At 40.7% G+C, this 26,392-nt stretch overlaps 2 protein-coding genes across 2 annotated transcripts; one reads left to right on the top strand and one right to left on the bottom strand.

The window, feature by feature from the left end:
* Positions 1 to 48: 48 nt before the first annotated feature.
* On the bottom strand, positions 49 to 16,659 carry supt6h (SPT6 homolog, histone chaperone and transcription elongation factor). The gene is given in 39 exon segments (XM_008427392.2): positions 49 to 1,639; positions 2,059 to 2,202; positions 2,205 to 2,336; positions 2,685 to 2,863; positions 3,440 to 3,517; positions 3,603 to 3,715; positions 4,028 to 4,152; positions 4,249 to 4,362; positions 4,451 to 4,543; positions 4,685 to 4,830; positions 4,908 to 5,103; positions 5,238 to 5,378; positions 5,461 to 5,603; positions 5,713 to 5,860; positions 5,969 to 6,176; positions 6,324 to 6,451; positions 6,538 to 6,705; positions 7,289 to 7,426; positions 7,549 to 7,684; positions 8,069 to 8,145; positions 8,242 to 8,359; positions 8,483 to 8,622; positions 8,762 to 8,957; positions 9,550 to 9,704; positions 9,789 to 10,069; positions 10,154 to 10,261; positions 10,350 to 10,495; positions 10,625 to 10,767; positions 10,988 to 11,077; positions 11,186 to 11,299; positions 11,608 to 11,709; positions 11,799 to 12,054; positions 12,212 to 12,293; positions 12,377 to 12,554; positions 12,664 to 12,737; positions 13,696 to 13,869; positions 13,940 to 14,094; positions 16,222 to 16,346; positions 16,529 to 16,659. Coding segments are annotated over 39 exon segments (5,739 nt in total). The 5' UTR covers positions 16,565 to 16,659; the 3' UTR covers positions 49 to 1,180.
* Positions 16,569 to 21,923, top strand: sdf2 (stromal cell-derived factor 2). The gene is made up of 3 exons (XM_008427391.2): positions 16,569 to 16,852; positions 18,740 to 18,936; positions 21,031 to 21,923. The coding sequence occupies exons 1-3, from the start codon at positions 16,669 to 16,671 to the stop codon at positions 21,328 to 21,330; spliced, it is 681 nt and encodes a 226-aa protein (XP_008425613.1). The 5' UTR covers positions 16,569 to 16,668; the 3' UTR covers positions 21,331 to 21,923.
* Positions 21,924 to 26,392: the final 4,469 nt, after the last annotated feature.

Genomic DNA, 26,392 nt, shown 5'->3' with positions numbered 1-26,392 from the left:
ATCCCATCTCCAGAGGTTCTGTGTTTTCAATTAGGCATGAACAAGACAGAGAGTTTACTATGAACACTTTTATTAAAGAGATGTCAGGTAGAAAAGGTCATCAGCAGAATCAAAGACGACATTTCTCTACCAGAACCAACTGCTGCTGACAACCAACCAGTCCCTCAGGTTCAGTTTCATAACCTGGCAACTCAAACCAAGTCTGCTTACTTAAAAACATTATTTTAAAAGAAAATGCATCTCATGAAACCATGATACGTTGCACAACGCAGATTTAAGCACACCATTACAAACCAGTGCTGCTTGCTTGTACTGTGGGACACAGACACGAGTCAAGAGGGAAGCAGAGCGGCCTTGAAATGCCAAAAAGACGATCACAAAATGTGTTTTTTTTAATATTCATTCTACTGAAATAAATGCGTGCAGTTCTGAATATTACAGAGTTGGGAATATGAACAGAGTAGGCAGGAATCTGTCTGATCGGATCTTCTTCCAGTAGTGTTGCAAAAACTAAATCCTCCGCTGAAGCATCGTGACTTCACAGCTGCAGGTGTGAAACATTTTGCTGATGCCGTCTCGTGACGAGTTAAGAGTGGAAAACGTAACTCTGGGTAAAGTGAAACCGCAAACATTTAAAATGCATCGAGTTCGGGTAAACTTGAAGACGCGTAGCTGACAAAACTAGGATTTTGTCAAACATCTCAGTTTCCTATTAAAAAAATCAACTTTTAAAACAAAAAGGTAACTAAGGGGAGCCACTGTTCCCAGAGTTGCTCATGTTCACATCAGGGGATTTCTGCCAAAGTCAGCTGATCATAACACAATTAGCATTAGCCCACGTCTGTCCTTCAGAAACCCCGCTCTGCTAACTCGCTATCAGTCTGTTCAGTTACGTTTGTGTTTATTTTGACAGATGTGACGAGCAGAGTCTTAAAGTTCAAAGAAAAAAATAAGTCTTTATTCATACTGACGCATTTCCGTACAAATATTAAATTTCCTGATTGGCTTGGCAAAGCGTTGTTTTGGCAACTGCTTTCAAAACTCCACATGTCGACGCTTCCCTTCTGCCAAAACCGCTCAAAGATCAAACTAAAAGCAGAACCAAAGATAGGACAGCTTGTCTGTCAGTGTCTGTGCAGGTCCATTTCCCAAATGTAACTCAAACTTCAAGTATTTTTTTTTATATATATATATATCTTTGTACTACTTTTCTGCATGACATGCAAAAACGCTTTGCGGCCAGAGGAGATTGGCAAAAGGAGAGGACATAAAACACCTGGCATGAGATGACAGCAGGAAATGAGGTGGCATGAATGTTGACACCATGTCGACTGCTGCATGAATACATGAACGGAATAAAGGGTGAAAGGTCATCCAGGTGAGGCAGTACAAAGGGTGAAGTAGAGGGGGGTGAGGGGGTGCAGCAACGCCCCCCTCTGTGTCCTATCGGTCCATTTCGTCCAGCAGGGGCGTGGCGTCTCCGGCGAGCGACATGGGCGTGCTCTCGATCATGGGGCTGGGCGAAGGCCGCGGCGTCATCCTCTGGGTTTTCTTCCTGTCCTCTGCTTCCTTCTCCTTCAGCCACTGTTCGGCCATCTTGCCCCAGTCGACCGCCGAGGAGGAGGCGCTGCTGCTCGGCCTGTAGGGGAGGAGAGAGAGGGATGTCAGGACTGGAGGTTCCCCACCGCCACCTGGTGGCAGAACGCCAACGCAGTCAGAAAAGCATCAGTTCAGAACAGGGACGCAAGATATCGATTAATGATTTAATCTAAAGTTCATTGATCTTATAGATCAACTAATGATTAATTGCCAAGCTGCCATTTTCTAAAAACCTGAGTTTTCTCTTGAATGAAGACGGCGTGTACGTGTGGGTAATTTCCTGGACGGCTACTTTTTGCTTTTACTTGAGTAAAAAAATGTAGTGCTACTCTTAGACGACTGCTTCACCTCTGGTTATTAATTCATCAGTTGGGACTAATTTTAATCTAACAAACCACAAATTGACAATCATTGATTAACTGTTGAGGACAAAATAAGTGCTTGAGGAGATGAACTCACTTTGGCTGCTGCGGCGTCGTCGGCGCCTGCTGCTGCTGCGGCGTTCCTCTGCGGGACGAGGAGGAGGAGGACGGCGTGCTGGAGGCGTGGCCGTGGTGGCTGCTGGCGGCGCCGTGGTGGCTGGGATGTGGCAGGTGTGGGTGGGCGTGTACGTGTGAGGACTGGGGGGTGGAGCCCGGATACTGGGGGGTGCCGAGGGCCTGCTGGCTCGGCGTTGTGTAGGAGTAACTGGGCGTCATCATGGGCGTCGCCATGGGCTGCTGCGGTGTAGCAAACACCTGCGAGGAAACAAAGACCTCAGAATTAAATCCTTTGTTATGTGTGGCTGAAGTGCAGCTGTAATTATCTCAAAATGACTCGGCTTCAGTCTGAAATAAAGTCTTAGCTTCCACAACTGATCACTGATGTCTTACTGCTAATGTTTCACTTACTCTTGGTAATGCTGTGCCTAAACAGAAGGTGACATTTATCCTGAGCTGCAGCGATTTTCTCTAAGCCTCCTGTTTCACTAACACCACAAGAGCTCAGGTCGTCTTGTATCTTTCATCACCACAAATAGACCGCTGCATCCTCTAGAAATCATGAAATGAAGCTTTATTCGGCCTGCTTTAAGCCCCAACAGTTACATGATAAGCAGAGGAGCTGCCTCCCCCTCCTCCTGTGCTGCCGCCGTAGCCGTACTGGCTGGAGCCCCACTGTGCAGGGGTGGCGTTGGGGTTCTGGCCCTGGCCCGTCACCGCGGCGATGGCGTTGAACATCTGGGAAGTCATGTTGCGTGGGAGGGCGTTGACGGCTCGCGTTAAGTCTGAGGAGGAAGGAGGGACAGAGTTTGTAAAATTCAATCACTTCTTTGAGCTTTTCCAGCATCTTTCTCTGGAGAAAATACAAGTGAATTATTCACTATTATATGGTTTTATTTATTACTGTTATTGTGATAGTATTCTATATTCTAGGGGAAACAAAAAGAAAAAGAAAAGTTAGGAAAAGTCTATTTCACTTGTATCGTATAGAACTGACTGAACTAAGAACTAATTCAACAAAATAATCCCCTAATTTCAGTTACGTTGTTTAACGTTAAAATAAAACCAACTTTTATCCCGGTTACACAAATCAATTGAGCCATTTGACAATAAATATTCATGATGTCACAATAAACGACCTTCCTGCTCAAATTAGACGCTTAGCAAAGTATTTAAAGTTACAAAAAGAAAACGCTGTTTCCAAATTTAGGCTTTTAATCAAACTGTACAGTTTGAATATCAAGCACTTTCCAACCCTTGAAAACATTTTCAAGGATTTCAAGCACCTGCCCGAACCCTGGAGGGAATATGTTGCACTAAAAAATGCGTCAGGATTTTAGTGTGGAGGAATCTGGACTCACCTGCGATGTTAATATTGGCTGGCGTTGCGTTGAGAGATGCAGGGGTTCTGGTTCTGCTGCTGTTGGTGGGAGTGATACCTGTGAAGGGGGAGAAAATGTCAGACCTCTGCGGCGCTTTAACGGATTTATGAGGCTCTTTCAGTGAAAGTTACTGCTTTAATACCTGGCACCGGCTCCTGATAGTGGTCCTTGAACCATCGAAAGAGTCCGTTCACTGTGGGAAATATCTGGGAACGGTACCGGAAACCATCTGGGGTGATGGTCACATACTCAACCCTACAGGCAGAAGGAAAAAACAAGGACATTTAGCTTTAACACAGTTTATTTCACAGGATTTTTTTCCATTTTCTTTTCTTTTGCCCCAAATTAAAATAGTTCAGATTATTGTTTTATTTCTTATTACTAAAAGATGACTTCATGTAGAGGTACAGTAAAGTTAAAAGCTGCTTTCTGCCTGAAGTTCTGTGGAGGAGAATCCACCTCAAACAGTAACTTTTTATCAGAATCTGTCCGTCTCTAAAAGAAAACTCGGTGTTCTTTGTAAAAACATTTCACCAAGCCGTTATTACAACGAGACGTTCGACCTACCGAGGTTTTCCACGAGGCTGGTAGCCCAAAATAAACTTTCCTGGCAGTTCTTTGCAGGCTGAAATAAAGTAAGGAATGAAAGTCGGCTTCTCTCGCTTCGTCCTGATCAATAATTCCTCCATTTTCTATCAAAGACACAACAAAACAAACGGCATGAGAAGACAGAGGACTACAAATAAATGACAATCTAAAGACAGCAGAAAAAAGAAATCCATGCAAACCTCCTTATTTCCTCCATTGCAGTCCTGGAAGTATTTATGTCCCAACAGATCTCGTGCAAACGAGGCCATCGGCTGAATGTACCGAGCTGTAATTTCATCTAGATCTTCAAACTCCTGCAGAGCGGAGCAGCAAGTCGTCTTTAAAAGACGTGGCAACCACAGAAATATGTCCGAACGTTAAATGTGAAGTAAAATAACTCACCTCAGTATTGATCCAGAGTGTGTGGCCCAAGCTGAAAGCATTTTCTTTACCTTCTTCCCTCACATCCACGTGCTGGTAGATACCGTCAGCCACCTAAAAAGAAAACACGCAGATTGGAGACAAATTAAACAATAATGGATTGATAATAATCAATCCAAAGTTTATTTTGAGATTTACATTTTCTTTTTGCACCAGCTGAATTATCCCCCCCCCGTTCCCGTCTGTCTCGCTTACTTTCCAGGTGACGGTGAGGTGGTTCTCCCCTTTGCTGCTGGGCCTGATGATCAGGTCTCCCTGGTCCAGCGTCTCCATCATCTTCTCTGCCTGGCTGAAACTGATGTTGTGGAAGTTGGGGTGGGCGATCACACGCTTTATGTACGCTGAGGGGAGAAACCAGAAGTGCAATCGTAAGGAGCTCGACTGTGCGGGTGTATGAACTCTTTTTGTTTATACTGACGTGTGCGCTGCTGTTTCTTTTTGAGCTCCTCGTCCAGCTTCTGGTCCTCGGCCTCCATGTCAAAGTCGTAGTAACTGTCCTTGGGAAGCTTCCACTCGTTGTTCTTGTCCATCAGATCTGAGGTGCGGCACGTGAGGTCAACGCTGAACTTCTCGATATCRATCTTCATGATCCTGCAGTGAACCGTCATGCCCACCTGAGGCAACAGACGAACATTTTTTTTTAAAATCACACAAGTCAAAGGTTTATAGGACTGGGAATGGAGTTCTTTTTTGCAGGTGAAGTAAACAAAAGAAAAAAAAGTCAGCAAATCAAGCACGGATTATTCACCTTGACCCTCTCCTCAGGGTGTTTCACCACTTTGTCGCTCAGGAATTTGGTGGGAATGAATCCCTGGACGCCGTTATCTAGCCTGCTCCGAACCCCGATGGCCTGACCGGGACAGGAGCCGCTGTCAAAGTGATTCCACACCTAAACAAAGACAAAATGTCAGGAACAAAGACGACTCTCAGCTCTGAGAGTTCATTCTGTTTCCTTTTAGCGGCTCTGGTACCTCACTCAGCTCTGGGAAATTGTCCTGCTGGCAGAAGGGACACTGCCACAGGCCTGTGGCGTCGTTCCGGATGGCCTGGTCGTAGCTCTCTCCCTGAGGCCGCCGGTGAGCGATACCGGTCACTACACTCGTTATTAGCTTACCTGAAAGAAAAAGGGTGCAGAAATGTAAACAATGCAACACATTTTCCACCTGTGAGGTTTAGGATTTCTACTGCAAAGAGGTTTGTGAGTATTGGGAGTCTATGTGTACCGATATAAAAGGTCTCTGGGGTTTCCTTGGTGAGCAGATTGAAGACCTCCTCTGTGTTGGGAACTCTGTAAGGAACCCTGAGGTCTTTGTACCTGCAGCTCAGCTCTGCTCGGATGTCATACAGTGTGATTCCCTTGTTGCCGTAGCCCTACAGGGAGAGGAAAAAAGCAGAAAGAGACCGCCCGCCTCCTCAGCTTCATTTCACTCTGACTACGTCTTCACTGTCTGAGCATCTCCTCTCTCACTGCTCACTGACCTGTCTCTCCAGCTCCTCAGCGAAGGCGTCCAGGTCCAGATCCTTGAGGCGTTCCGGGTTTTCCAGGATCTCCTCCAGAGCTCCGGCCGGGTTCGCATCTTCTGCAGACTCGTCGTACTCGAGGGCATCAACGGCCATCTTGCGAGCCCACTCGTACGTCTCGGGGTGGACCCGAGAGCCGTCCAGCACTTCTATGTAGGAGTCCGTACTGCCGTGAGTTTCAGAGAGAAGATGTCGATTAAAAAAACAAAACAAACTGGTGCAACAATATGCCGTAGATATCAACATTTCTGCTTTTGTGTTAAATAAAGTTTCAAACAGTTTATTGTTATAAATCCCACGTTAATGCACCGACCTGTCGCCCAGTGATGCCGTGTCGATCTTGATGAAACCAGCGCAGTTGATGAAAACTTTGGGTCCCATGTGGCACATGGTGACCAGCTGCGTTCTGTTCTCCAGACGAGTGTTGTTCTGCTTTAAGATCTGCTCAGATAAACACAGATGGTCCGCAGACAGAAAATGATGAAGAAATGTTTGATTTGAATCGAGATGACCAGTGAAATTCTGACCTTGAGGAGGTGGGCTCCCTTCCTTGGCCCCAGACCGCAGACATACTGGACCAGGCTCTGAGTGTGGGGATGAGCAATCGCTCGGTTCACGTCCACACCGACCTCGTTGACCCGGTTGATGAATTCACAGTAGAGCGCGTTAAGCAAATCCTCCTTCACCACATGTTCCTAAGAAAGAGCAAACATTCATGAATATGTGCTTTAGGTGTACGCCATGTTTGTTTGACAAACAGAGCATAAAATGATGAGCATAAAAAAACCAAGCCTGTTCATTAGCATTAACCCTCTAAGGTCGTGGGTCGACTCATGAACTCTAACACTTACAGTCCTAAAAACTCATCCAAAACACTCCCAGTAAAATCCAAAACGTCACGCGCTCCGTTCTCTTCCCGTCTCCAAAACTCTCTCCACCGACAAAAACGTTTCATTAGTTGTTTTAGAAATGTGGTGCATTTAAGAAAACTGGAAAAATGGGTGTCGTATTGCAATCAAGCACTTCCTGGTCACAAGGCGTTCACCGAATGAGCAGCAAATGCGAAAAATGCTCACAAATTTATGGTGAAAATGCTTGATCATAAATCTGGTTTTATTTGGAAGTAAATAAAAAACAAAACTGACATAAAAACACAACTTTCATAAAGCTTGAAGTCAGTGCTGTCCAACCGAGTTGAAATGAGCATTTTTGTCACAGTAGCCTTTTATATGTGATTTACGGGTTAAAGTTCATGAATCCGCCTCCGAGGAGTCTCACCTGCAGTGGGTGTAACTTGAGGCAGAGAATGTCTTCATCGGTGCTGCAGACCTGAGCGTATTCGATCAGGGGATCCTGGATCTTCCTGGCGACGGAGACAGCTTGTCGCAGCAGGGGAGGGTAATCCCTGAAATCATTCTGCAAAAATAAGAAGGTTCTGATGAAAACCAGCAATACAACTGTAAAAAAAAAACAAAAAAAAACCTTGATGGTTAAAATGTTGCATAAAACTCAGTCTGCAGGATTAATCAAGAATTTACCTCCGACTTCTTGCTGTTCATGTACAGCGTGGCCAGTTCGTTGTCCACCAGCTCCACCCCGACGGCCGGCAGAGAAGACTCTTGCTCCAGCTCACTGATGGTCCTCTTGATGTCCTCCATGATCATCTGAGCATCTCTGCACAGGAAGCTCATATTTAGCCTCTTAGATCCGTCATAACTTCTAATAAATCTGATCAGTTCCTAAAGTACATTCAGTGTTTCCTGCTCAGTTATATTTAGCTGGTGTGGGTAAAATAAAAAACACAGTTTAGAAGAGACGTGGAGCTGCTATAACTTATAACTGCAGATCCACACAAAGGATGTGAAATGAAACTACTGTGGAGGATGCAGTGGAACAAAACTCTGTACTGAAATGTTAGGAACAACAATTTATTTGGCCACAAAACCATGTTTTTTAAGTGTTGAACATGATAAATCTTTAATACTTTATTGAAAATCCTTCATCCCAGTTATATCAGTATCAATAGGCACTGATATAATAAAATAACCAATTTCTCACCTATTCTCCCCAGCAACAGCCACTACATGAGGTTTCTTGCTGGAAAGAAACCTCTTCAGATTTTCAACGTCATGAGCCTGTAGGTGATGGAGACAACAGAAAAAATATTTCAAAAATTCACTCAGAGACCAAATCTGAACATCTAAAATCAAAACCAGTTTCTGTTTATGAACCTTTTTCTCTCTCTCGTCCTCCCTGAAGGCATTCCTCCTCTTCATGAAGTACGGCAAGCGCAGGAAGTCCACTACCTCTCCATCCCCGTTGATCAAAGCACAGAAAACTGGAGTGTCTCTGTCAGAGGAAACAGAAATCTTTAAAGCTCTTCCAAAAGCAAACGCTACATGATTTTCTATCTTCAAACTTGACTTCCTTGTATGAATTTTAGCAAAAGATAAGTAACTGTTGGACACCGACCTGCTGGGAGCGTAGGCCACACCCAGCACACGGATGCCTTTCCCCTGGCTCTCATCCATCAGGTCGTCATCTTCCTCCACCTGCTGGTCGGGCCGGTAAGGAGCCACCTTCAGCCAGTTATACAACCGGCGGCAGCAGGACTTTAAAAACAAATGAGAAACAAGTTATTTAACAATCATTTCAGAAAAATAGATCAGCAAGAAGTTTGCCTTGGGGGCAATCTGATGTAAAACTGTGGTGAATGTTAAAAGACTTATTGTGGATTGTCTGAGGCGTTACCTTGACGATGCTCTCTTTAGCCTCAGCGATCAGTTTGCTCTTGAGCTCTTTGGCCATCTGGGGGTAAAGGAACTGGTTGAGCGCTCGCTCTATGGCGAGCGTTCGCTGCCTGTTCCACTCCTGCACCTGGTGGCTGAACTCGTCCCTGTAGTAAAACTGCTTGATCTCATCAAAGTAGGTCTGGTCCCCAGCATACCTACAAAACAGAAGAAACACGGGAGTGAGGAGAGAACGTGAGCTTCAGCTCATCGTTTATTGAGCTTCAGCTCATCGTTTACTGAGCTTCAGCTCATCGTTGCTGAGCTTCAGCTCATCGTTTACTGAGTTTAAAGCTACAACTTTAAACTTTAAACTGATCCCCATTCAGGTCTGTGTCCGACAGTTACTTATCTTTTGCTAAAATTCATACAAGTTAGGAAACCAACTGCTGCTTAAAAAGTTTAGAATTAAGAGTTTATAATTTTATTAACCTCTTTATTTCCCTCTGTAAATTCAATAACGTTGTCAGTAATGTACAAAAAACTGAAGTAGAGTAGTGCATATTTTTAAAACAAAAGGAAAAAGATAAAGTTCTCAATTTTTTTCAATTGAAAAGTCAGAAATATGAAAGTCATAAACATTTAGTTGTGCAGATTCTTCAGCTCTGATGCCGTCACACAATGCTCACATTTAAACCGAGAGTAAATTACATAAAAACAAACGCTGTTATCAACTCTGATTAGGTGAATTTATTAAACTGGATTTTAAGTAGGGGTATCAGAGTAAAGGGGAAGTTATTGTTAACTTACCCTTTGACTCCTATTAGATCTATGCAGATATCAATGGAAAGAAGACCCTCGTCCTCTGCCAGGCACATCTTCAGGAACTGATCCCCATTCAGCTCTTTCACAGGTTTATTCTTCAGATATTTAAAGGAATATGCAAAATGAGCTTCGTCTACCTCCTGTTGGACAGAAAACAAGACGAGTTAGGAAACTGTTTTCCCCCACATGTCCACATTTAAAGCTCATTCTGCTCGTTCTCGTACCTTTTTGCCTTTCTTTGTAGGTTTGGTGTTGATCTTGGCTCTCTCCTGGAACGTCTGACGGAGAACGTGCCTGACCAGCGGCTCTCGGGCAATCTGCATGGCCACCATGTACCGGGTCCCTTCCAGCACCGCCTCGGGAGTCGAGAACTGACTGCAGATGTAATCTTTGGCCAGCTCCAGTGGCTCGGCGGGGAACTGCTCTGTCTCGTGGCGTTGGTAACTGTCTCGCAGATTCTCTCCGAACTGCTCTGGGGTCAATCCGAACTTTTTAGCCAGGCCGTCTGGTGGAAATATGGACACAGAAATATAACGGCGTTGCTCTGACACAACACTTGGTGGGATGTGTAGCAGGAAAAGTGACGAACCGAGTCCAACACTTTGACAGATGCTGTACATATCCCTACGAGACGCCAGCTTCAGGTCGGGACCTTTCTGCTCCTCCTCTTCTTCAACCTCATACTCCTCTTCCTCTCCTAAAATTAGAGAACGTCAGAACACGGCCAAAAAGGTTTCAACTCACCAGGAAATAATAAATCGGTTTTCTCGTGTAATCCTGCTTACCGTCTTCTGACACTTCTTTGATTTTCTTGAGTTTCTTCTTCTTGGATTTTGCCGCGTTCTGCATCTTCGGGATGTCTCGGCCGTAGTAGAGCAAAAAGTGATTGTAAACATCGCTCAGCTCTTCGAGAGTCTGCACGTCCTTCAGCCTTTAAAATGTGATAAAAGATGTTGGAGTTTACTAGAACTGAGAGGCAGACACAAATACATTTAAAAACATGAACTTTATTGTGCTGCTGCGTGTTTTCCTGTGCAGTCCAGTCAGAAACAAGCCGTACCGCTCCATGTCTGCTGTGTCCAGAGGGCGGATGCCGTCAGCCAGCGGTTTGTCCGGGTCTGCAGATATCTGCTCAAACTGGAAGGACTGCATCTTCTGGAACAGACGGGTCAGGTTCTGCTTCCGGGTTTTCAGCTGCGTCCACTGATCAGAGGAAGGAAAATTAAAAAGTCAATAACAGATTGAAGACTTTCATCATCCAGTTTTTGGTAGAGAGAGAAGAGAGAAAAACAATAAATCATGCAAATGGAAATTAAGAATTATATTTATAATCAAGCTTATTTAGAAGCAACATGTACAGTATAATTGTTTAAGTGTTGAACTTGTGATAAATTGCTTTGAGAGAAGCTGGTTGTTAGAATACCTTCTCATCCCACTGCCACACCTTCCACAGGTCGTTGATGTTCAGCTCTGGCTCTACATATTCCTTTCTATAGAAAGCTATGAATGGAACCTGGAGAAAAGGTTTCAACATAAAACAAATCTGTCAGGTTCTAGATTCCAACATGGAAACAACTCAGTAATGAGTTGAAGTTTCACGACTTGATGAAACCCACCGCACCTCAAACTGCTGATTTCTCATGAAGTTCAGAGCCTCTTTGATTTTGGCAATGGTGCTGGGTCCTTTCCTGCTGAAGTTTGTTGTGGTTCCTCTATCAAGATAGTCGGTGCTTTCCTTTAGTGGTCATCAAAACAGAAAGAACATTAATATTTGTGAGAATAAGCTTGAAAACGAGACCCAAAAAGTGGACTAAACAGGGATGAAGTCTTTAGATTCTGCCTCAATGATAATCTTGAATAAAAATACCACAACATCACAAAATGTAAAAATAAAATCTACAACAAAAAAGTGCAGGTTCTGTCTTCCAGCTTTTCTGTTTATATAACTTGTTAGATTTAATTAAACAGAGGTAGCAGAGCTCCTCTACATCTTGATTCCGATAACCAGTCTGTGCTTAATGAGGCCTGGAACGAAACCAGTACCTGCATGGAGATGGTCAGAGTGGAGAATCCGTGTCTGAAGATCCACTCTGCTTCTTCCTCCAACTCATCATCCTCAGCAGGTTTAACAGGGATTGAACGCAACTGCAGAGCAGAGCAGCAGCAGATCCAGCAACAACGCCAAGCTCAACATGGAAAACCGGGTTTACACAAACAGAACCAGCAGCACAGACCTGGAACCGCTCTGGCATGTCAGTGGAGCGGATCTCGTTGTCCTGGTCGGTCATGTGACTGCTCTCCAGCTCGCTGGGCTCATACAGCTCAAAGATGCTCTTCCTCCCCTGCCTCCTCTTGGTCTGCTTCTTGGGCCGGTCCCAGCCCTCTTCGTCTTGATCCTCCTCTTCCTCTTCCCCCTGGTCATAGGCGTCTGCGTCAAAGTCGGCAAAGTCAAAGTCTCCGCCAAAAATCTCCTGGGCCTCCTGGAGGGCTCTGGAAAACAAAAAGAGAAATCTGTTTTCAGGGATTCCTGACGTCAACCTTCCACACTGATGGATTCGTTTCTTAGAGAAAACATAAAAAGACACAAAAGCGTCTCGCTGGAAACATTTTCAGGACAATAAATTTCAGCAGAAATCTGGGAACTCACGCGTCTGTGTATCCTGAGAACTTCTTTCCTCTCTTCTTGGTGATGGGCTGTCCGTCATCATCCACGATAAAATCATCTATGTCTGTGGGTCAAACACACACTCGCATTAACACATCGAGAGTTACAACATTAACAACAGGATCTCTTTTAGATCTTTTTGCCAACCTGACTCTTCATCTTCGCCCTCTTCTTCCTCGTCTGCTTGTTGAATGGGTTCGTCGACGGCTTCGCCGTCCTCCAGCTCTCCCTCACCGTCAACGTGAAAAATCTCATCCGCGATCAAGTCCTTCTCGTCGTCATCTTCATCGTCGTCCAGCATTTTAACGCGGTCGTATTTCTTCTTCTATAAAACAAGCCGATAAGCAGGTTTGAGATTGAAAAAGGAGGCAACGAAAGAGCGGAAACATCATGTGTTCGACGCTGAACGGGAGGAAAATATTTTATTTTCTTACCCTCCTTTTCACTTTGACACCAAGATTTTCCTCAATCAAGTCAAGATCATCGTCGTCCAGGCAGTCATCGTAAGCTACGACAAAAAAAACAGGAAAAAGGTTTGGCAACAGAGACGAGATGAATTTACATTTACAATAAATAAACAAATGATTTGTACTTCAACATCTTGTGTTTTTTGTGACATAAAAATATTGGCATTTCAGCTGGAAAACTAAAAAACATCTTAAACATTTTTAATTTGCTGTTCAGTCACAAACTAAGAATCATTTTTAGCCGTTCCTACCCAGAACCAATAAATCCCATCTGAATATATATTTGGATCCATTTCTGAAAAAGGAAAACATGAAGGTAGATTTTTTTTTATCTGTTTAAGCAAACCTTTGTTTCTCTGGATTTAAAGTGGGAGAAACTTGAGGAAAGAGAGAAGATTTAAAGGAAGAGATTAATTTTTTTCCCCTCAATGTGATAAATTTTTCCAAAACAATATTAAAACTTTTGTCAATTTCTGTGCAGGTTTCATTTGAAGTTTACGTCATGTAATAAAAAAACCCATTCAGTTGGTGAACGCTTGTTCATTTAAATCAAGGGATTCATCATCAGCAGTTAATTTTTTTATGATCACTGCGTTCTGATTTGTGTTTTCTTTCAGCAGTGTATTCACAACTAGCAGCTCACAACTGGAAAGAACAAGTTGCTCAAACACTTACTGTGTGTTCTTCTCAATCTAAATGCATCTGATGATATTTTGAAAAAAAAAATTGCAGCTGTATAGCCAACAATGCCTTTGTGGTTTAATCATTTTAGCAAATCAAACACAATGATAAAAAAAAAAAAAATAGAGGTAAATGGTAAAGCAAAGGATATTTCCATTCAAATGTCAGAATCAAAACCACAAAAGCTTGATCAGAGCATCTCTGCTGTAATCCATGTAATAACACAGTTAGTAGACATTTATTACATCTACAAATAATTTAATAATAGTTTGATTAGTGATATTAGACACCGTTAAAATTAACATCAAGTAAACTTACTCCGCTTTTTCCGCCAATGTTTTACTTCCTCCTCTGAGTCGCTTCCTGCACCACTGTTGCTTTTCCCGGCCTCTTCTTCCCCCTCTCCCTCCTCATCATCATCGTCGTCAATTAGTCCGCGTAGATTTCCGTGCTCATCCTGCTCCTCTGGATTCTCAACATCCTCTTCTTCATCTGTTGTGAAATGAGGAATGAGAAAACCGAAAGCCCTCAAAGGTTTCGAGCTAAAGCGTCCGCATCTTACCATCTTCCTCCAAGAACCTCTGGGTCTTCTTAGGTTTCAGGTCGCTCTCTTCAAACTCCTCCTCCGATTCCTCGGCCTCGCTATCAATGAAGTCTGACATGGCTGCGGTGGCTGGGAAGACGCACAACGCTGTGGGACGACAACTTCCCTGACACCTAAACGTGCATCAGGGTCAACAAGAAGCTGTCATGTCATGTTTCAATGATTTTGAACATTTTAACACATTAATGTGTAACACACAATCCAACTGCTTTTATTTGAAACAGAAATGCAACAATTAACCCTACCGCAGCAATAATGTAACAATTAATTGCATAATTTATTGGCAAAGTTTAAGTGGCTCTGCTTTAAATTTAACATTATGGCTGACGTTTGATGTTTTTGAGTCTGAAAATAACAGAAAAATGAATCAGACAACTTTGAGCCAGAGGACCAGCTGTGTGTTGCTACAGATGGGGAAGGGTTTGTACTATATAATCCTTCCACCCCCCCAAAAAACTGTTTACTGCAGGATATTCTCTGGCATCTCATTAAAATAACTTAGACTCAGGAATAGGCCAGCAACTGCTGGTTATGTTGAAAATGGTTCAAAAAAGATAGTTTCAAAACTACTAAAATGTTCACTGTTAAAATCCTTTTGGTAAGATGTGAGATAACCTTACAGAGTAATGAAGAGTTTTCTTTGACTGTATCAAGCAGAGTCCTGCACATTTATCTTTCATGTAGGAAAGAAAATCACCTGTTTGGATAATAAAGAAGCACAACCCATAAATGTAATATTATGTTTATGTCACTACTTGGGACAGAAAGAGAACCGAATCCTTGTTTTTTGTTTTACATTTATTTAGCTAAAAAAAGCAGCAGCAGCAGTAAGAGGATAATCTCGCTGCAATGGAGGACTGAGATTCAAAAGTCCTTTCCTCCCTCAAAGCCCTTAGACTTTTACATAATGATTCTTCATTTGTGGCACAGAGAATTAACATTAATAGAGATTAAATTATTCAGGCCAGGGATAAAACCGGGATTGCTTTGAGTCTGAGTCGTTATTTTCAGTCAATAAATTATAATACCTGCGTTACAACAAGAAAACTACAACAACGCTTTTAAAAATATGTCGCAGTGCGTAGATCCAACATCGTCGGAATTAACCACAAGGCAAACTGCCTCCAATACAATAACTAGCTACATATGCAAATACTGCTACCTGGTGAGAATTAAATATTTCCTTTTAACGAATGATAAATAGTACAACTGGTATGTTACAACCCGTTAGAACAACAAAATGAAATCACGCTAACATTACTAGCAAAGTTAGCAAGTTAGCTAACGACAAATCGTTCTACACTGGAGTGATTTCATGCTAAACGGTTTTATTGACATTTTAATGACTAAAGGTAACAGTAGAAATCCAGTTGCAACAAGTTCGCGGTAGTGGAAAATAAACCGTTGCTTCTGAAGCCAAGCTTGGAGGCGACCATTAGCAAGCTTACGCGTTAGCGTAGCGGTGCGTTAGCTTGAACAAAAACAAGCAGCGTTAGATTTAACGACCGTTACCAATACGTCATAATGTTGACATCTTTCTAAAAAGTCAACAATGAATTTCAACTTACACGTCTCAGTGTGGTGATATAGCCCGAATATGGTTTTAATAAAAACTGTTTAATGCTGTGTTTTGCGTTTCTGAGCTTACACTACTAAAAATGGCCGAGAACAAGCGGCGTGATGACAATTCCGGTGTAATGTAAAATTGTGCGTCCCGGAAAAGATTCACCTTCTTCTTTTGTGTAAGTAGTACACCAACTCTATGGCGGATTGCCGCCACCTAGTGGACACTCATTTGGAACCAACAAACGTGCAAACAATATAATCAGGCCTCTTGCTTGCGTCTAGAGAGGATGAGGAATAATTCAAATAAATTTAACTAGACGTGAACTTAAATATTTTGTTTCTCACACTATCACTAAACAACAATAATAATCATCATCAACGTAAAAATCATAATATGATTGATTTGATTGCTTTATTCAACACACTCATGGTCCACAGTCTGTTATCTACCAATATGGTGGTAGTAGTCAGATAACTGAAAGAAAAAAAATCAGGATTTACATCCCTGCTGTTATTTGCACAGTTTAATTTTGTTGTAGTCTGTTGTTTTTACGCACTTTTTATTATTATTGTTATAATCTGCATATGAGATACAGCAATAAATGTATAAGCAACCAAAACTGAACGCCATAAATCATAAAACATTCACCGCCTCACGAGAAAATGGGTCTTACATTACGCAACGGAACTTCCTCCAGGAGTTGAGGCGCAGACTTAGATGGGTGACTAAATATTTTGTAGCACCCATATGGAACTTCTGCCTTCCATGATGGAAAAACGATGCCCCCTGCTGGTTTATCTTAAAGTCCACAAGAAAAGATAAAGAAAAAGAAAAGATAGCAGTACATATAATCTGCGCTCTGTAATCTTATATTTTGAAATAAGTTGAAAATGTGTTCAGTTTAACCAATTATATCAAAGTATTACCAAGGCACGGTCAGTTAGTAGGCAAAAACAACGGAAAGCACAGAAAGTACCTACCTTAGTATTCCAAGTCGCTAGAGGCGCTAGTTCCATGTTTTCAGATGGATGCTGTACAATTGTAATGACGTAGCGAAAACTGATACAAATCTGAAAAGAGCCATAGACCGGTGACAGCTCGATTTTGTGGTGTTGTCGGAATGGATACCTCAAACTGTCCGAATTTTCTAGGCTTTCTACTCAGAATTTTCGTACTACTCTCCAGCATCTGTGGGCTGTCCGTTGGCTCCGAACTCAGCTTTGTTACGTGCGGATCAGTTATTAAACTTTTGAATGTAAAGCACAACGTCAGGCTGCACTCGCACGACGTTCGCTACGGATCTGGTGAGTTTAAACGTCAACGAATGATTTAATGTAAAAATTATGTTATCGCAACTTTCAAGCACCAGCAACGGCTTTATTGATCAATCACATCTGTAAACGTGTCCTTACTGAATAGGATATCACCGGTTTCTGTGTTCAAAGGTTCTCAGTGGGTTAGTGTGACATATTTCACTTCATATTGGCTCCATATCGCATATGTTGTCGGTTATTTGTGTCCACAACTGAACATAACGCCGATTTAAAGGTTTCCTACACAATCAGGTGTAATTTTGAGCCTTTTTCAGTCGTTTTTTTACTATCCCTTCAATGCGTTGTCACCTTTCTTTCACTTAAATTAAGTTTTACTGTTTAATCAGGCATTTTGTGTTGTTAAAAATGAAAATACCCTGAAAATAAAAATACTTAAGTCAAAACCAAAGTGCACATATAATGCTCAAACGTGTACTTTTAGGTCAGAAGTACACAGTGCCTTGCAAAATCCATTCTTCTTAAATTATTTTATATTTTGTCTTGTTACAGCCTGTAACTCCTACTGGGATTTTATGTGACAAAGTAAAATAACAGTGCTTGTTTATGAATTAAAGAAAATCAAAACATGGTTTTTAATATTTTCTAAGAATTTATAATAAAAAACAACTAAACCAAGTGGCATGCATTTGTATTTAGTGTTCTGTCCTCAGAAATGATAAGTAAAACCTAAGAGCCCATCTGTGTGTAATACTATCTCAGGATAAATCCAACCATTTGTGAAGGCTTCAGAGGTTTATAGTAGAAAATTAATTAACAGGCAGCTTTTAAAAAACCAAAAACACACCGGAAGGGTCAGACATAATATGGAAACGTTTAAAGCGGAGAAATCGCTAAATCGCGCAGTTAATGCCTCACAGAGCGCGGCTTAACACATCATCTGAAAATGGATAGATTAAGGCACAAAATAAAACTTAAGCTGGCAGGCTGGGTAAGGGAGTATTAATGAGAAAAGCAGCCAAGAAACGAACAACAAATCTGGAGGAGCAGCAGTGATCCACGGCTCAGATGAGATCATCTGCTGACAGGAACCTCACACATCTTTTATAGAAGAAATAGTCTTGTTAATGTCGAAAGGAAACCATAACAAGACAATAGATATGAAACTGGGTGAATGTTTCCACCATCCACCAAGAAAATAAACACCAACGGAGAGAAAGAGCTGCAAGGAACCCATTTAGAGCAAATCATAGTCAAAGATCTAAATCCAATCATGAATCAATGGCATAAGTTAACTAATTTCGGCAGACTGGTAATCAGCCAATACTTGCACGTGAAACCGATGTTATCCACCGATCTTTTCAACCTCAGCAAACGTCTAAAAATCACTCGCTCTCCTCTTCTGTGATTTGGCTGTTAGTCCCACCCACCCTGTCTGCACACTTCTGCTATATTTAGCAACATTTCAAACAAACAAGCAAATTGGTATCAGTCAAAATCGAAATCAGCAGGTTTTTCACTCCTAGATGAGATCAATCCAATCTGATGTAATAAAGTTATGTTTAATTCTGCAAAGAAGAACTCAGAGGATTCCTAGGGAGACTAAAGAATAGTGTAGATCACACTGCTCAGGTTTTTACATGTTAAAGAGAAAAAATAAAACATGGTTCCCAGTTATGCATTACTTATTTTTGGGCTATATATATATATATATATATATATATATATATATATATATAAAAAAATCCAGATAAGACACAAATGTTTGTAAGTAGACAAACCTGAAGTAAACTATTAAGATTTGTTCTGTAATTCCCAGTAAATGTTGAAACATCTAAAATGTAAATGGACTTGCTTTTTATTTCGTAAAGTAGTCGGTTTGATCTCTTTGAAATAAAAGCCATAAACTCTGTGCGGCAGGCAGTGGGCAGCAGTCTGTGACGGGCGTCTCTGCGGTGGAGGACAGCAACAGCTACTGGAGCATCCGAGGGACGAGCGGCGCCTCCTGCACTCGGGGAACGGCGGTCAAATGCGGGCAGACGATTCGCCTCACTCATGTCAACACGGGCCGCAATCTGCACAGCCACTACTTCGCCTCGCCGCTGTCCTCCAATCAGGTGATTTATTCATTTATTTAACCTCCACTGGGTAAGTTCTCATTTTCAACAACAGCAGAATTTTATAATACAAACAAACAAAAATACAACCATATTCATACTGACTAAACACGCTATATTAGGGATGTCATGATTATACATTTTGCTGGACGATAAATTGCTAAACAACAATGTTCTTGTTTGTGACCATTATCAATTAATATAATGATAATGGCTTAATACACTGAAAAAAACACTAAATCCTATCAAGTATTTTTGTTGTTTCTAGCGCAAATATCTTAGTAAACTGGAAATAAGACAAAACTAACTGAGAAGTAACCTTTCAGCAAGACATAGCAGGTTGTTTTAAGTAAATAATTCCTTAATATTGATTTTAAAAAAAGCATTAGCTCCACTGGCAGATTATTTCACTTATAACATGGGAAAATGTCTTGTTATAAGTGAATTTATCTGCCAGTGGAACTAGTAATTGTTGTTGGAAATATTGATGAGTGAGTGAAGGTATGGAGGGTTTTTTAGATTAATTTATACAATAATTATTAATGTGAGGGAATAGAGTGAGTGTTGGTTTACAGGTGAGTGTAGACGTATGTGTTGTGATGCAGAGGGGATTTCAGAGTTAGAAGGATTACACAGAAAGCTCCCTGCTGAGGTTGGTTAAAATCGTTCACATGTAAAAAAAAAAAACAGCCTTGTAATTTGTAGGCTTATTTAAAAAAATAAAACGGATTATTAAAATGTTTCAGAAACGTGCCAGAATTCACCAGCATGCAGTCATATTCAAGCCGCCTGACTAAACATAGTAACTAAGTCTAAATTAAGTATGTGCAAATGTAAAATAATAATAAGTTACCCTTCGAGTTTATTTATGCTCTGGGCCAAATTTATATTATTAAACTGAACTAACTGAAAGCAGATTCAGGTATGAAGTATGAAAAAACTGTTTAGCTTCAATAATAATTAGAAGAAAAAAAAATTTGCTAAACGATATATTTTGATTTTATGTGTTATTTGGTAGCCATTATTTTTACCCTTTCTGCATTTCAATCCAAACAGATGGAATCTGCGTTCATACTGCAGCCTGAAGTGAAGGTCACTTCAGGTCACTATGTATCGATACGTATCCGATTCAAATGTGGCCTAACATCCAGGTCGCATTCCGACCTGAACGTCACTGATACTCGACAAACGTCACTATTCTGCGTCCTGAAACGCGCAAGCGGGATGAAAAACAACAAGCATGACGGACTAAAATGATGATTAAGTTGTTAATATGCTGCTCCGGTCGGACAACAACCTCAGATGTGTAAGCTAAGCTCCACCGTTAGCCTCCATGTTTACTTCCGCAAACACGGAGCACTTCTTCTTATGGCGGTTGGCAGAACACTGAGAACGCTGACGTTATTGCGCCCTCTACTGCGCATGCGGGAAACGTTCAGGTCGTTTCTGGCTCACACTGGAGATCACATGCAGGTCGCGTTTATTTGGCAAAAACATCCGATTCGACAAAAAGTCGGAATTGGGTCACTTCAGGATGCAGTGTGAACGCAGCCAAAAATACATATAAAATGTATAAATCAGGTAAAAACAAGACAATAAAACAATGAGAACCTCTAAAAATAATGGGGATTAAATCTAATAAAAATGTTACATTGAAAAGTAAAATATCCAAACAGCTAAAAGTGGAAATGAGATAATTATAAATAAATAAAATGTAAGTCAGAAACAGCAAACATCATCCAGTCGAAAACATATTCAGTATTTGTTACTCAAATTCGACCTTGTTGTGGTGTCTTAAAATAGGATTTTGTTGTCACTACTCTAAGCAAAGAATATGGATTATTTGGGGCAGAACCAGAACTTTTTGGCCGAGTAACGCCTTGGATCAGCTGGATAAACGCTCATAAAGATCTTCAGACAAAAATGCTGATCAAACATTACAAAGAAGCTGAGCTGCTTTAACATAAAATGAAATAAATGAAGGGCGACTCAGTACTTTTGCACAGGGTACTTTTGCTGCATGCAAAAAAAAAAAAAAGACGAGAAGCAGTACCAGACATGTCTCATCCTCTCATGTGGCGCTCGTGTCTGCAGGAAGTGAGTGCGTTTGGCGAAGAAGGGGAGGGCGACCACCTTGACGAGTGGACAGTCCAGTGCAGCGGATCTGTGTGGAAGCGCGAGGAATCCGTCCGCTTCCGCCATAAATCCACCGACGGCCTGCTGTCCGTGACGGGGGAGCAGTACGGGCGGCCAATCCACGGGCAGATGGAGGTCCACGCCATGTCGAATCCCAGCCAGCACAGCTTGTGGAAGGTGATGGAGGGCGTCTTCATGAAGCCGAGCGAGAGCCCAGCAGGCGGCCGGGACTTTGCTCACACACACACAGAGTTCTGACTTTCCTCTGTTCATCCTCAGCTACATCTGTACCAGCAGCCACCTTCACTGTCCCAAAATGTTTAAGTCCGTGGATAAGAACCGTGAAAGATTCAGCAGCCACACTCAGTTGGAAAAAATTAGTAAGCCAGACATATTTGAACCTTCTTTGTACCTTCCATGTTTTTTGCGTTAGGTCCAGATGGGGGTTTCTTCTCTGCTGTTGGTTGTTACTCTGCAGCTCAGGAAGCCTTCTAAGTGAACATATTGTTTCACTTGTGCCTTTATCTGCCAAAACAAGAAGTAGGTGTTTACATTGCAATGAAAGCATTTTATATGTTAATCCTTTATGGCATTTAGGCCACACACCTCCAAGATCAAAACTCAAACAGTATTCCTGTCTAAAATTACCCCTTTTTTCTTATAAATTATTCCACATGCCAGAACAAACTTTGTTTAGGATTTTTTTTCCTCTTTAATGATGTTGTTACTTGTCAGTGTTCAATTGGTTCTTAAGTCTCGGGAGAGTGCAGTGTTACAAACGCAGACGTTTTATTACGACATCAAACTGACAATGAATACCTCATAATAAAGATTTTTTTATGCAAACAGTCTTCAGCGTGACTTTCTTTTCTTTAATTTGATGTCAAGCAGTTTTCATCACCTCATAAATCCTTTAATTAATAAAGGATTTGCCAGTGAGGCAAGCTGCTAATGTCTGTCTGGACCATTAGACGAGCCTAATGCCTTGTTTGTCCAGATAATGGCATATTTGGGTTCATTATCTGACAGATAATGGGGTTTGAGGGGATGAGGGAATCAGTTAGGAGGATAATCTAACTTGTATTTGACCTGCACATTTACAATGAGTCCCGATGCTGAAGCTGCTCTGCAGGACGTGCAGCGAAGCGTTAGTTCACTTTAGTTCACAGACTTCATTGTTTTTTTTACGCAGCAGTTCTTGTTAATATTTTTTTTTTTGCGTCTTTTCACGCCCACGAGTTAATTAATGACCTGCATTGACTTTATGACTCAGTCCATGAAAGAACTACTGAACATTTCTCTCCGTTTTACAGGTTTGCATTTAAAACGACACCAAAGATAAACTTCTGTATTGTTCTTCCGATTGTTCTGCATGAACACATTTAGATTAACAGATTAATAAGTGGAGTTCACTTTTCTAATAACTTGAATTTGAATGATGCTGCTTTACATGTAAGAATATCAACTTAATCTTTAAAACTACAGATTAAACAGAGTTTTTGTCACCCTGGATTTCATTAGTTATGGGTGTCAAAAAAACGTCTTAAGGCCTTAAATGTACGTAGGCTGCAATTTAATCTGGTTCAGATTTCATTTTAGATTTATCAAAACATTCCCATGTGCAATTGGCATAGGTCTCACAAAATCAACATAAGACTCAATGACGTCCCTTAATCTCCTTGCTATGCAGACTGCGATGTGTCTGCACATGGTGGATTGTTCAAATGTTTTCAGGTTAATTTTTGAAACTGCAGCTGGTCAACAATGACTGAAAACCGCTTTTGTCTCGACTCCAGGTTGACAACCCAGTTCCTTTAGTTTTGTCTACACTTGGAAGTTTTCATTTTTAGTTTACAGTTGAAAATGCGTAAAGTTCAGCTTCTGAATTATATTTTTTTTCTGACTTGGAACCACAGGATAAACACCACTGCTCCATCATTCCATAATCTGATTTCCAACATGAATCCAACTCAACAGAAATCTAAAATCAGCATAAAATAATGAAGATATTCATCTTTTTCAGATGATATTAACCCTTTCACTGAACCAAATATTCTTTAAAATGTAGACCAGTAAACACAGGTACACCAGTTTCTATCAAAACAAGGTTTTATTGCATAAACATATATAGATATACTTTTTTAGAATACTCAGATTAAACTTTGCATTTTAAATATCCATTCAGTTGGTAACTATTGCTGTTTTCGTTCTTCTTTTCTAAGCAGCATGCCGAGGTTGTATTAGCTATCCGTGTTTAGTTTTATCTCTGTACAATATACAACTGGTAAAAACATGTTTTGGTAAAAACAAACTTCAAAAACATGGAAACCATAAACCGGTTCTTGTCCTGTTACAGAAGCATGTGTACAATAATGTGAACCTTAAACAGGTTTCCCTTGCACAGTCATGCAATGATCTCAAAATGAAACATTTTTATTTAGGTAAACTGCAGGGATAAAGTGAGTAATGCTGGTTTCAAAAGGGCCGTGATGCTTACAGGAAAAGGAAAACATCAAGTCAAATGTGCCGGGAATTTCAAAGACAAACGGACGTACAAGGATAAACGCAAGATGCTTTACGCAGAAGTTTGTAGGGGACAATGAGGATGTTATATTAGACTCAAGTGATTAAAATACATGACATATTGGATCAGCGTGTAGTACCATCCACAGTGAGACTCTTCTACAGATGATGCGACACGTAGATAATGATGATGATGATGTGACCTTGTATTTGCATATTTATGAAAATGCCCTCTTCTGCTCTCTGATTTGATTAATAGCTGGTAGAAACTATAAAAATGGCTATTACAATATAAATAGGAAAGTCAAATATGTGACAGTAATACATACATAATTACATTTAAACCAACAGGAAAGAGGAACTGGATCCCTTTAACAACATGACAACAACATGCTCACTGATTTACAGTATTATACAGTTTAGCTGTGATACTTGACCTTGTTTTGAAAGAAAAAGTCCTCTCGCTGATTTATTTTCTTTACATTTTCATAAAGTCTTGCTGTAAACCCACATGGATGCACTACAGCTTGACTGGAACTTCTGTCTCAGGTTTAATCCACCTGGGCAACAGTATGAAACCCCCCAGCAGAATATTGTAAGAGAACAAAGGGAACAATTAGTCTCCGGTCCAATGTTTGTCCCACAGGGAGCACCATGCAGTTAGGGAATCCACACAGAGTAGAAACCAGATATTTATATACACTGTATAAAAAGATAACAGTTTGTTCATTGTGCAGTGAAACAAAACCTTCCCTGTAACGCCAGGGTTTCGCCAGAGTATTATAAGCCTGGCGGGCCACCAGGCTTTACTTGTGCCTCCACCAGGCTTAGCATTACTTATTTAAGCTTTTTTTTTATGTTTGCATTTTTAAGACTTTATAGTTGGTGTTCAGATATTAATCTTCCAATAAAACATAATTATCATGAGATGTTTTCAAATTTCCTGTCCACTTTAAACAAAAACACGACAAATGACTGCCGATGCCCCAACCACCAGGCTTAGCAAGTTTTCTGGGGGCAAACTTGAACGCTGAATTTGAACACTACTGGAAGTCATCTCATCATATATCATATCATATCATATGCTTTCATAAGCCTTTGACTATTTCACAGCATCTCAGTTAATAAACGGACCTGTGGATAAATTGAGACCAAAAACACATTACCTTCTTGTTTGACATCATGGAAAATGTAAAGAAATCAGGAAAAATGCACTGTAAAAAAACCCCTAAAATTCTAGCAACTGTGGTTCCCAGAATTTTGTAGTTTTTATACGAGTTTAAATCCGTATAAATATGAGTTGTACCATATTTATATGTGTTTTGCCGTATAAAAATAGATGTTACCATATAAATACGGGCTTTACCGTATTTATAAAAAATTCTTTCCACCACAGGTGTCGTATATTAGAGAAAATTTTTTTACAGTGCACTTTTTCTGATTTCTTTAGATTTTCCATGATATCAAAAAAGGAGGCAATGTGTTTTTGGAGGCAGCTCGTATTTATGAGTATAAATATCATAAAATTGATACTTATACGGTAACCTCTGGCCACCACAGCTGCCATTATTTTACCGTAAATTAGCAATGTTTTTTTTACAGTGTGCAATGCCCTGATGTCTGAAAATACAGGGGTCATCTTTTTTTTTTAAACAATAATTTCCAAGTATGAACAGAATAGGAATGTCCATCTGTGTTTTGTTCAGGAAAGAGATGCTTTCTGTGCACCAGAGGTTTAGTGTAAAATGTGCTCATCAACCACAGATAAAAAAAAAAGTGAAAATCCTGGCTGAAGTCAGGAAGAGAGTCCTGGACTGATATGGGCAGGAAAAGACATTTACTCTAAAAGCAACATAAAATGCCAGATTATAGTTTGTAAATACAAGAACCAAGACCTTAAATTTTATAGAGATTTCCTGTCTTCTAATGAATCTAAACTGAAATGTTTGACCACAATGACCAACATCATACTTGTTATTTAAAAGACAGGATAATTTTCGCCCAACTTTCTGTCAGATTTTGATAAAAGTGGTAATGTGTCTTTTTGTATAGTGTATTTAAATATCTGGTTCCAATTGCACATGAATATAATGAAGTCAATGTCAGGAGCAATGATCTACACAGGGCTGGACAGGTTAGCTGAAGTGACATTTATGATACAAGATACTTTAAATTCACATAATTATCTTATAAAAACTAATTTATTGATTAGACATGGGCTGGTTAGCAGTACCAGGGCACCATAATTAAAAAAAACGTGGTTTAATTCTGTTCCTCCAGATTAAAGTCATGTTAATGGGCTGTCAGAGAAAGTCCCATGTTGAGCAGAATCTTCTCTGGCTGTGTGGTGCTGCACACTGCCGTCAGCTGGCTGAAATGAAGCTACCACATCTCTGGTTAGTAAAATTTCCCAGAGTGATGACGTTAAAGCTAAAAGTAGTGCCAACCTTCAATTTCATTTAGGCTGCTGTATTGGAAAAACAGTGACTTTTCTGTCAAATAAAAAAAACAAAAACTACACTCTAAAATATATTAAGATAAACTTATTTCAAACGTTTGTGTTAATACCCTGCTACTGTAAAAATGGAGGTCAGCCCATGTCTATTAACCATGTTTTTGTTACTACGTCCCACATATTCTTTATATCTGTTTGTTAATACATAACTTATAATCTGAAGCAGAAATTTCAGAATTATTTGGTCATTTTCATCCTTAAATTAAAATTTTGTGTGTGAGGTGATCTTGTGTGGTTTTAAAGTGTCTCAAGGTTAATTTTCTTGTAAGATGGCAGTTTTTT

Source organism: Poecilia reticulata, linkage group LG14, assembly GCF_000633615.1.
Source record: "Poecilia reticulata strain Guanapo linkage group LG14, Guppy_female_1.0+MT, whole genome shotgun sequence".
In the NCBI taxonomy this organism is placed as follows: Eukaryota; Metazoa; Chordata; class Actinopteri; order Cyprinodontiformes; family Poeciliidae; genus Poecilia; species Poecilia reticulata.
The sequence above is the reverse complement of the archived record's forward strand: the minus strand, read 5'-3'. Positions and strand labels throughout refer to the sequence as shown.